Source organism: Simochromis diagramma, unplaced genomic scaffold (genome assembly GCF_900408965.1).
Source record: "Simochromis diagramma unplaced genomic scaffold, fSimDia1.1 OVJJ01000330.1, whole genome shotgun sequence".
NCBI lineage: Eukaryota > Metazoa > Chordata > Actinopteri > Cichliformes > Cichlidae > Simochromis > Simochromis diagramma.
In genome coordinates this window covers 251,075-263,460 of record NW_024386930.1, presented here as the reverse complement: position 1 = coordinate 263,460, position 12,386 = coordinate 251,075, and the positions used below count along the sequence as shown (strand labels likewise).

Below are 12,386 nucleotides of genomic sequence, written 5' to 3'. Positions count from 1 at the left end.
TGTATGTATGTAGACCTTGTATTTTTTGTTGTATTTATGGTATTTTGGGGATATATGTCTAAAAGTTGCATTGGCCAAATCTCCCTTGCAAAACAGATTTGATTTCAAAGGAACTTCCTAAATAATGCTAAATAAATAAATAAACAAACAAACACAAAGCTGGAAATGAGCACAAGTCTCCTTTAATAAACCAAACAAACAACAGACTGCAGAAAGCTTATTTTAAATTTAAACGAATCATATGTTGCAAATTTGATGGAACAGTTTCTTTGATTGACAGATACTACACCTCCAGTCTTTACGTTACCCACCAGGTGTCAGTAGCCTACATGTCACTAATGTACTGCATGCTGCAAAAGCAGACAAAGAGTATACCTGGATCCCCAGCATTTATACATGCCAGTGGATTAACTAAGCACAAACTGGAACCAAATGTGCCACAGCATGTTAGAAATTATAACGCTGAAGCTGCAGACAAACTGGTTCCCAATAAAAAAAACAAAAAAAACCAACATTTGCTTCTTTGATACTTAAAATGATCTTAAGACAGTTTAACTGCGCTAGATGACTAAGTGCGTTCTACGAAACATGACTAAGAGCATGAAGTAGTCTGAGCTGAAAGAGATGCTTTGATCAGTGCCCTACTTTTCTTGGGCTAAAGAGGCGATGAGGCGGAGGGAGATGCACGCGAGAGGCAGGGAGGGGGGCGGTCCTACGTGTCCTCCTCCCCAGTCTTGCGCTCAGTGGTGTGCAGCATTTGAACAGAGGCAGACAGGGGAAGCAGAATCAGTGGCTAGACATGACCTTAGAATAAATTTGAGGAGTAACCCGATGGTTTCAAACCACGGACCTTGAACATCTGGATTTCCCTTCGTATTGGATATTTAATTTAAAAGGAGGTGTTGGAGGAATATCTCCCCTCAGCGTTGGACTGTATCTACCAGTTCCTCAGCATAAAACCATACCTGGCGCAGGTCTCAGAGTCTCCTTAATCGTATTTGTAGATAGACAGCGAGCCCGGCTGGCGACACATTACAGAGTATCTTTATTTAAAGCGCTTTAAAAGAAAATGTGAATCCCTGCCTTCTCTGTGAGGGAACCGAACCCCCGTCGTTGGCATCTGAAACAGCTGGCTTGTGTCTAGAAAATTGTGGATTAACGATTTTTTTTACCCCTTCTCCAAAGGAACCTCGGACGTCTTTCAGTGGCCTGTAGCCACAATGAGCGTCGATTTAATTGAATTAACTACATGAGCGGTGTCAAAAGAAACGCGTTTCTCTCCGATTTAAAAAGGGAAAAAACCCATATCTGCTGAAATAAACGGCGCCAGGAAAATATGGAAAACGAGGTGTTCACTCCTTTGCTGGAGCAGTTCATGCTCACACCTCTGGTCTGCTGGGTAAGCTCCCTAATTAGCTATTCAGATGTGTCTTGAGCTCGCCAATTAATCACCCCATGCTGTTGTTTTATTGATTATCTATTGTCCCCTTTTCAGGTGAAGACGGTCGGACACTCGACGGTGACCGATGGCACCAAATTATCGGAATATATTGAATTAGTGGATGGGATTTACCTGAATGAGATAATGCTTGAGATGTAAGTAGTTTGCGGCACACATCCAGAAATATTACCCATCATTGCATTAACAAGGGTTACATGGTTAAACCGTACCCATTCTGTGTGGTTATATGTATGCATTTTGGTCAGTAAACGGGGTCTGTGGGTGTGGAGGAAGGTCAAAGTGGTACTCACCCTGGGGGTTTTTCGTGGGGTCATCCCCTCATGAGCAAATTAAGCAACTGCAGCCTCTGTCCGGCGCTTAAAATGAATGTAGGCTAAGCACAAAGGGACCTTGTATTGGGGTCAATGATGGGTCGCACTGTCAGAAATCTTTGCAGACAGTTATTGTCAGGGGTTCTTTAGAGCTCCGCAGATTGTCTGCAGGCATGTTTGCTGCAAAGATGCGTGCGTGTTTTCTTTTAAGTCATCCTACACTGTCATCTGCAGCCGACTGGAAGACACCCCGCCCCTGGAAGCTGCAGCTTCACGTTTCCTGCTGTGCTGTAGATTAAACTAGAAATAGTAGCCCTAAGAGGAATCCCTGGTAGCAGCACAGAATCTGGATGTTGACTGCACTGCAATGCAGCAGGCCAACATTTGGTTTACATTCAGCTGAAAAGGAAGGACTGCTTATGTATTGGGAGTTCTGTTGATAGTGAGAGAGGTTGGATGTTTGATAAGGCAAAGGAATTTCATGTTCAGTTTGTCTCTTTCCAGTCATAAATATATAAAACATGGCAGAACACCGCTTTCCATTCCTTTGTCTGGCTCCTGGCTGGTGCTTCCTGCTAGCAGGACAATTTTTCATATTTTCCGCTAATGCTACACTCCACACTGTCAGCATTTATCCCCCCCGCCTGCCTGTCTAAGCACCATTCAACCCAGCCTGCTCCCACTGGAATTGATTTTCACCTCTCAAGAGATTATGTGTTGCACTTTCATGTGACAACTTCTTGCCACATCAGTAGCTCGGGGAAATGTATGGATATTCTAATCTGTCTTTCCATTGTTTTGTGTACAGATTTATGTTAGTAACAAGTGTGTAGTGTTTCGGAAGGATAAATGTGTGGCTGCATTGCATGAGGAGCTGATTAACCCCCCACACGGTTTCCTCTCTTTGGATGGTTTCCTCTTCCTCCTGTCCTGCCTTCTTATAATGTCCTCGACCTCTTGCTGTTCGCCCATCACTCTAAGCTGCCTATCTTGAGGTTTCAACTATCTTTTCCAGCTCTTTTTCCCATGCTTGTTTTCCTCCTCCAGGCTTTTTCTACATGCTGATGTATTCTCCAAATGGCAAGGCCGTCTTTCCTCTTCCACACATAGCTTCATCAAACAAGTCTGCTATATTTTTAGTGCATTTTCCCCCTTATGGGACACACTATGGTGGAAAAAGAAACAGGAAGGATATGGGGGGAAGGGAAGGGTCAGAGGACCAAGGAAGGCAGAAAATGATTTGTCAAAAAGCCAGAGATGGGGGGGGAAAAAAAACAAACTTTGACATGACAGGAAAGATTTGCAAAATAGAGCAAGCATTTAACACACAAAAGACAAATTCACATCCCTGGTTTGCTGAGCCACAATGGCAATTCCTCAGTTCTACATATTAACACAAAGGTGTGTGGCCATGTAATTGGTAGGATTTCAGTGTGCAGTAAAATGGAAAGAGCCAGAAGGAAATTTCCTGTGGATGGTTGAGAGTTCTATGCTAAAATGAACTGTGACTGCCTTAGTGATCGCCTGACAGGATACTGGGAATATTCAGTCACAGTGTGTTTATGTTTGTGTGTGTCTGCATGCTTTTCTGCAGGGCTTCTGTCTCTGTGTGGGAGTTTGTGTATCTGTGGGTTTTTTTGTTTTTTTTCTTTTTCCCTGTGTATTTGGTTTTGGACTGAGGCAGCTGTTGGTAGTCATCTTGTTCAGCCACCCTCCCACTCAAAGGGCTACAGTATTGGTCAGATTTAGTGTTGGTGAGACTGCTCTTTGTCTGCCTCTCCTGCTTTACAGGCACTGCAGGATTAACTTCAGCTAACTGAAATATCATAAACTCAACTGTATATTACACCTCATGGTTGTAAACTTTGCAGCTGCTGCAGAGCCCTTTGAATAATAGCTATATCATTTTTTTCATTGTCATCCTTTTGTAAATGTAACATGAGCTTATTCAGTATTAAGACCATAAATGTGGTTGAAAGCAATGCGTGGTGTGTGGTTATACTTCCTTCGGCTCCATCTCTCATTAAAAGTAGCTTAGAAACTTCTCCGAATACCTGTAGGTGATAATTAACAGGGCTCCCACTAGAACACTCTTACTCACACATTTAGTTTTTTCCTTTTCTCCTCTGTTGTGACAGCTTGAAACATATTGTAGTGAGTGTTATTGCCTTGCTTGAAATTGATCCAGCTGCACTAAAAAGCTGTACTCTACTGGTGTTACCCTCCAGCTGCTGTTTACATTAAAAACCAGCAACAAAAAAAACACCCACTAGCGTTCAGGACAGTTAGCACTGCATTTAGAAGAGTCAATGATATAACTACAAAACTTACATAAATGAGTGGATGGAAGTCGGCATACTTTTATGTTAAAATAAAACATTAATAAATATTGTGTGATCACTTCACATGTATGCCTAATTGCACACCTTTGTGGTATTTTATTGGCAACATCAGCTGTTGTAGAGCAAGCTTTAGTATTGCTGTGCGCATGTCTCTATCTAGCACAAAGCAGGAGACATGGCAGACCGGCTGGCAGCAGTTGTCATGAGGACAGCATGGGAGAGCACAGAAAGAGCTGAGAGACCCCAGGATTATCTAACGGTTTGCTGACAGACACCCAGATGGCACCGTGTCCCCTCCCCCTGCCCTCGTGTGACTGACATTACCTAGCCAATTACATCGCCTCCGTAGTGCTGTCGAACCAATTAGTTTTCCCGCCCAGCAAGAAAGCGCCAATTAAATTTTTGTCAGAGTGACAACTGTCCATTTGAATTCTTGGCTTTTTTGCAAAGTCTGTAGACTCGTGCTGGCTCCTTGGCCTGTTCGGTCAACCGGTCAGTCCGTCCTTTTACAGGCTGCAGTTACCTGATTTATTTGAGTGAGACAGACAGTTGATGGAAATCGGGTGCACAACATTTGTCATGTTGGATGTCAGTGCTTTTCTAGCATTGCAAAGCTGTGAGCTTTGCAATGCTAACTTTGCAATGCTAACAACTTTAAACTAGAAAAGATGTTCAAAAAACTGGCTGCTAATTTTACTGAAGTAGCTACAAGTGTAAAGTAGTAACGCATATGTGAGAAATGGAAAGAATGTGGTTCCACATGTTCTGTGGTCAGTACTTCTGTTTATTATTCAGACAGATCAGTGCATGTCTGTAAGTCTGTCTGAATGGGTGCACATATGGGAAAGAGAATGTGAGAAAATTGAGCGTAACTACCAGCTGTCAGAATTTTCATCTGCATATTTTTTTCTCAGTGTATTTCAGTACACTTTGGTTGTACTGTTGTAACAGCCATTGAGGTCTGCCGTAGATAATCAACTTAAAATTACAATTTAAATGGATGTAAATTCCAGCATTGGCTGGGTTTTACTGTGTGAATATGTGCACCAATCTAATACTTTACTTGAAACAAAGCTCTGTTGCATGTTGATACATGTCTTTTGTTTTTTGTCATATTTGTCTTTACAATTTTTACTCAGGAATCACACCCAGGTGTTATTGCACCTCTGCTCTTCTCTAGCTTTTTTAGCAAACTAGAACAGTTAAGAAAAAAATACTACAAGTCATGCAATACCAATAGGTCTCAGAGGGGTAAATATTTCAATAGGGTCAAATCTTATTTTCTTTTTCTTCTGCTGTCTCTCTGCATCATTTACCAACACCTACAGATCCTGCACCACATGCTCTTAGTCTGTTTCTCCCGTCTTTCCTCCAGCTGGCATCTTCATCTCTCCACTTCCTTTTCTGTCCACACCTCAACACTCCTCTCACTCTCATTTCTCTCTCCTGTTTTCTTTTGAGCAGCACGTTGAAGCCTTTGTTAGCTTTCTCTGGGGCTAGTTACAGCAGACATAGTTGAAATTCCTGCTGGATTGGAGAATGGAGGCAGACAAATGTGCTGCTGGGTTGTTAGACTGTTTGATTTCCCTCCTGCTCCTGGCTGGAGTGTGGGATCATCCTTCAACATCAAAGTGATGTCCGCCTTGGATCTCAACTCTCATAATCATCATTGTGTCATTCTCTCTGTGCCCGGCGAGCAGGGGGATGTGTATCATATCTGGAAGGAAACGGCAGCTGTGACCTTGGGAGGACAAAACTTTAACAAGGCTGTGTTAATATGAGGCACTCCAAACCTTAGAAACAAGGACGTTTAACCCCAAAGGAATCGTCGTAGAAATTTAATCGCAGATTTTCTGAGTTTTTCACTCTTGCAGTGCAGAGTCATTTGACTTACAATTACCCGACTCTTAAAGTATAGTATTTAAGTTTGCTGCTGCATAGCATTTAGCATGACTATGAATAAATTGCTGCCCATCACAATTTAATACTGAACTTTTGAATTCCGCTACTGATGCTATTTGCCACCATTTCAAATGTTCATTTTGGCAGCTTTATATCTGTTTTTTATTAAAGGTAGCTGTTAATTTGCTGGTGCTGCTATTTGCAATTAATGCAAACTCAACATTTCCTCCATCTGTTACTTATTTCTATCCCTTCAGCGGCTCAGGGATATAATCCCTTCTGTTCAATGAAAGACTTATGGGGTGAAACATCTGCAGGAATTGTTGAGTTTCATTAACAGCAGCTTAACACTGAGAATTAACTGCAAAGTAAAATTAATCATCGACCAGGTAAAAAAAAAAAAAATTTCTGTTCCAAAGAGTGACCCATAGCAGAATGATTGAAGTGTGATTTATGTTAGAAAGATTCATTCTCTATATTAACAGTGGATGTGTCTAAATAAGATGCGAACCCTTCTCAAATGAATTAATAATTAATCTTATTTAAAAGTTTCTCTTTTGCAAATGTGTGTTTGCAAAAAAAGTACTTTTTATACTTTTTGACAGATAGTGTGTAGTCCTGCGGCAGAACTCCACCTTCACTATCGTCGACTGAAAGTAGCAACACTAGACCTTACTTTGCTCTGAGGCCTTGAGGAACCAGTGCTTCACCTCCTACACATTTCCAGTTTGAGCAGTTAGTCCTTCATTATGCAGATAAACTGCAAGATAGATGACTAACCTTGGAAGGACTATCCTCAGCACCTCCAATCCAGATTGGTAGGAATGAGTTCAGCTACAATCCTTGTGGGTACACGGAAGACAGGAAGAGGCCCTGTGGTAACAGAAAGACAAAGACTGAAAAGAAACGACTCCATGAAAAACCAGGACAAGGAAATGGGGCGATGAGAACTCGGTGTGTTTAAGCACTACAGTTTCCGTGAGAGAAGGTGAAGAATGAGAGAAGAGGATGCAGTCCACATCAGTAAAGAGTGGTGGATGTTACTTTGTTCCCAGCATCTTGCACTCCCGGTATTCTAATGGGGTAAAGTAATATTATCTGCATTGCAGCCCAAGTTAAAAATAACCTAATGGTGCAGTGACATATGATGCTCTAGGATCACCGTCTGATTCCTCACTAATTTGAGATTAATTGGATTTATAAGAGTATGTGTTACCTCCTGCCTGTGCTTACTGTACTTCAAAGCTTCTGTTTGGAAGTGCAGTCAGTGTAATGATACACTCCAAAATCTAAAAGATAAGTGCTGATTTCCTCATTTTGTAGCTGACTTGTTAGTATGGATTATTGTTAATAACTTTCTTTGCTTTCATAGTAAGTGTGATGTTTTAATCAAGGTATCCTATTTATTTACTATTCATTAATCAATTCCCTAATATTTGACCGATATTCCTACATGTCCACAAATATTGGATTAGTGTCCGACAGAATGAAGTCTTGACTATGCTCCATTGTGGACAGCTGGAGACCCAACAAGCATGCAATGATTCCTGTTATCCTCCTTGGAAATGCACTGCCTGGGGCGGATGCGTCGTCGGTGCATTGTAATGTAAATTCCCTGCGGACAAAAAACAGGCAGGCACCTGGGTGTGCACAAAATTTACGCCGTTCAGATTCAGGTGGATTCGTGTTTACTCACAGACAAGGAAAGTCGAGGCTTCAGATCACAGAAATACAAGTGGTAAATATGAGCTTCCTCCAAAGGGTATTTGGACTCGGGAGGAGCTCAGTAATTTTGGAGTGTCTCAAAGTAGTACTTATACTCCCTCGCACTGAAAGTAGCCGGGATAAACGGTAGAAAAGGGTATCATTTTCTATCAGCCTGTCGGTTAACAGTTCTACAAGCCATATAAGGTCTAGATCTGTGTTACTGGGTTGGTTGCATGTCCTCAGTGGTATTTGAACCAACTGGTTTAAAATTTTGACATCTTAAAGGCTTCTGCTGTTTCTTTGTGCTTCTGAGTGGTGGAAAAAACAAACAGAGGGCGTGTCAGACTGCCCTAATTCTTTACACCGACCTGAAATTATCCTGAACCAAACCGTCAGCCTTAACACGGCTGCTAATAAGAGCTCATCCCCCAGATTTCTTTCACCGGCCTCCTGTGTATGTTTGTCTTCTCTCTCACATGGAGGCACAAACACACCCCTCCTGCTGTGTTTGGACAGTACAGCTCACAATCTCCATCTCCAGCACGTGGCCAAATGGGGCCTGAGCTTTGTGTGTGTGTGTGTGTGTGTGTGTGTGTGCATTTAGGCTGCTTTCTGTATTGGTGTGTGTACGGGCATGTGCCTGGCTGCCCACGTTGACTCTAATGTAGCCTGTCATATATAGGCTAACACTACTCTCTAACCTACCCAGCCAATCAAAGCTTGCAGATGAGAGGAGGAAGCCCAGTGGCCGCAGGCTCTGCATAAGGCTGCAGTGCCTATCGACGGCAACCATGAACCGACTTATTGACTGGCCGTCTGGCTGACTTGCTGACTAGTTGTCTGTGTTGCTGCCTCTTGAGCTGGCTTTGCCTGTTCATCCTTAATCTGTTTGTCTATTTAAAGTCTTAGGTTTATTGTATCAGCAGGAACAGGGAGGGGGAGGCAATAAGTTGGATTTTCTTTTCTTTCTTTTTTTTCTTTCTTTTTTTTTTTTTTTTTTAAAAACTGCTGTTAAGCCCCCATATTTAGTCGCCCGCTGATCCACAGGGGTGTCAGCCTGTCCCAGACTAGTAACATCAGAGATTGTGCAGGAGAAATGAGTAGTGGATTGCATGTTATTGTCATGAGATGGTGACTGCCATGTTGTCAGCTGAGCGTGATGATGATGATGGAATGCATGAATAGTAACATTTCTTTTTCTTCCTTTTCCCCTTCTCCAAGTATTTCTCACACACCTCGTTCACCACATTACCCTCCTCGCACTGATAGGATTACAGCTTCCTCTGTGCTTTTTAATTAATGGGTTAAATAGACCCCCTACTATGGACCTCGAAAGGGGCTGTGTGTGCATGTGGAGGGGAGAGATGGCAAGGTCATGTGACTTCATTTAGCACAGTATTAAAAAGAGCCCTGTGTCCTGTTGATTAGCGTGTGCGTGTGTGTGTGTGTGTGTGTGTGTGTGTGTGTGTGTGTGTGTGTTTTTCAGGGTGGAGGCTGTTGAAAAGCCGAATTAACACATCCACACTGCAGCCATTTGAGAGAGAGACTTTTCATATAAACCCAAGACTTCTAAATAAATGCATAAATGGGTCTAAATTGATAACTGGAGTCTTTATATTACTGTGTATTAAGCAAGTATGCTTTGTTTTGTTTCTATTAGAGGTATATTTAATGGTGCTCAGTGCAAAGAGAATGTAACAGTGGTAAAACAAGAAAAGGATTTAACCGGTCACCTATCAATGAATGAATGTTGCTGAAGATAAATACAACCCTTGACATTCAGCGTCTTCTTCTAAACAGGAAAAATAAATAAAAAATCTTGATTATATCTTTGTAATCAAATTATGAGCTGTGCAGATACAGACATTCCTTTGCGATTCTGGGGTGTTTCAGAAGCAGTCATGCACACGCATGCATGACGACACATGTGCTGCACACTGCATGCATGCATGCATTTATAAGCAGTCAGGATCCTTCTCAGGCGCAAGGCAGCCATGTTGACCCTCATAAATAGGTCATGGAGCATACACACTGAGGTTTAAAGTGCATATCACGATAATCAGAGCTGCTCTCTGGCATTGTTGGTGTAAGGCATGATGATAAGGAAAATACCACGACTTAATTACTTGGATATGTTTCCCTTATGGAGGATAGGAGGTATTTTACTTTATATAGCTATAACACATGGAAGCTGAATGGTGAAATGGTTCATCATTTTGATGGATCATCAAAATGTGTTGCCTCAAATATTGTTAAGTAAATTATTTCATTATTTTTATCTATAGGAACAGCAAAACAAATGTGTGGCAAGTTTGTTAAAATGAGTTAACCAGTTATATTTTATACAAAACTTAATTATCGGTTTAAAATCAAATTGGCATGAGTGTTAAATTGCATTTCACTTTAAAGTGACATAAGTATTTTTGTTTGAGTGTTTGTGTAATCTATTGGCCTTAGCGGATGTGGTTCTGTTTTACTTAGTCTTATGCAAAAAAGTTTTCACGAGGCTCCTAAGTACACCCTTACTGTTTCAATATGAATTAAGAAAGTAAGGAGCATCCAGGTGCTACTGATGTAATGCAATTAATAAACTGATCATTAGCAAGTGTGAACACCTTTTAATAAAGCAGATGATTTGGCAGTTCATTTGTCTATTCATCATTGAAGTTGTGAAGTTGTGTTAACACAATACCACAATCTTTTAAGGGATGGAAGATTGTCTGAGAAATTCACTCCAAGTTCAGACTGTGCGATGCACAGAGGAACCACTAAAAGTCCAGAGCTATGTCTCTGACTCCTCTGGCCTCACTTAGAATGTGAAATATTCAGTCTTTTTCTAATTGGACTATCTTGAACTTTAATAAGCATTACTCATTAAGAAGGGTTGACAGAAAAACATGGTGGCACAGCTCAGGTTTGCATCAACAAACCACAATGTGTGGAACAATGTCCTTTGGACAGATGTAATGCACAGTACCATGTTTGGTAAAATCAAGAACAGCATGTCAGAAGCACAGTAGTGGAGGGGTGATGATTTGGCCTTGTTTTGCATCCACTGGCTCTGGCCAGCTTGCAGTGAATGACTTGACCGTGAACCCCTCTGTTTACCAAGTATTCTAGAGTTAAATGTGACATGTGTCCCAAAACTAAATGTTGGCCCAAATTGGGTCATGAAAAACAGGACAGTGATCCTGAGTATGCCGGCTAATGAGCTGTGCATAAAAGAAAGCCTGCAGGCCTCAGTTGAGTAAACTGAAGTAATGCTGTGAAGAAGAACGAGCCAAAATTCCTTCACAAGAATGTGAGAGACTGATAAAGTCGTACAGAAAACAATTACTAAAGTTAAGGGTAATAAAATAAATAAATAAAAAAGTAAAGATTTCTGCGAACCATTGACTCATCGGGTGGACTTTTAGTGGAACTTTTAGTGGGATTACTGAAGGAAATGCTGCCCATCTAAAGCTACACTCATTATGTAGAACAAATAAACTGTATGAAAAGTATTTGAGACAAATGTTACAGCAATATATAGATGCATTTGGCATTAGTAAATGTGAAATTAAGACTTTCTCTCTAGTTGCTCAAGGGCTGCCATTTTGTCATCGCCTCAGTTCTGTGACTCAGGGAAACTGGAATTTCCCTCAGGGGATCAGTAGATATCACATTAAATACACAAGACTTGTATAGTATCAATCTTTTTAACCTCTAACTAGCTGGTTGAACTTCTTTTTTCTGTCTCCCTCCAATCAGTGTTGTTTATCCTATCAAAGAACTTTACTGTTAAAACCTGGGAGATTATTAGCCATAAATGATGCAGACTCTGAGCTTGACAGCAGGTCAGCATGTCAGGCTTTCCAATGATGGGAGGATACAAGTTGCTAAGGATTTGTCTGATTAATTATCTTACCAGTAGACTTAATTGGTGAATGTTTGTAATTAGGCTCGGTAACATTCACAGATGTGCAAATTGTTTGGATTGCTATCAGTTACTATGTGAAATGGTTCTGTGTGGATGTGGAATGTTTGGCTCCTTAAAACGTGTTGACGCCTGTGATGATATAAGTTGTGATGCATGCGCCGTTTAACATCCCTTAGGCAACACTCACCGAGGGCACACAGCCTCTTGACTCTGCAGGCAGCATGAAGGCAATGATCACAGTTAAATGTCACAGAACTGCTGATATACAACGCCTCAGTGTAGCCTAGTGGGTATCAAATGTTTTCTGACATTCCCCAAATTGAAGTAAAAAATGTAGTAAGTAAAAGGAAGCTCTTGTTTGTGCATTTTCCCTGAAAGTGATATAAAATTAACTTTGCTTCACTCCCCCCCCCCGGTTGTCCACGTCCCATCAACAGAGCCACTATGCCCCATCTCAGTGACTTTCCCCCACAGTTGGTGTAACCCAAATGTTTAAATACTTCAAGAGCTTTGAATTTTAGTACTTTAATTTGGACCCTAGAAAATGTCTGAAACTTTGGTGCCACCAATGTTTTGTTGTGATTGCTTTTATTGTGATTGTGGTTTCTTTTAACATTGTTATGGCACTCTGTTTATTTAAGCAAGGGTCTACTGTCACTCTACGGCTTATATACAGACCCATTCTATTACATAAAGCAATGATACAATGGCAATTCTTAGAAACAAAGAAATCTTCACCTGAT

At 41.2% G+C, this 12,386-nt stretch overlaps 1 protein-coding gene across 7 annotated transcripts in view; it reads left to right on the top strand.

The window, feature by feature from the left end:
• The first annotated feature begins 720 nt into the window (after nucleotides 1-720).
• The window catches only part of LOC120736795 (girdin-like), a 65,738-nt gene continuing 54,072 nt past the window's right edge, over nucleotides 721-12,386 (top strand). For 5 of the 7 annotated variants that reach the window (XM_040037091.1, XM_040037089.1, XM_040037092.1 and 2 more), the window contains exons 1-2: nucleotides 721-1,399; nucleotides 1,496-1,596. In XM_040037091.1, the coding sequence (XP_039893025.1) occupies nucleotides 1,337-1,399; nucleotides 1,496-1,596 (164 nt within the window). In that variant the 5' untranslated portion in view covers nucleotides 721-1,336. The remainder of the gene's footprint in view (nucleotides 1,400-1,495; nucleotides 1,597-12,386) is intronic. The other 2 variants (XM_040037088.1, XR_005696608.1) reach the window with 2 other exon arrangements.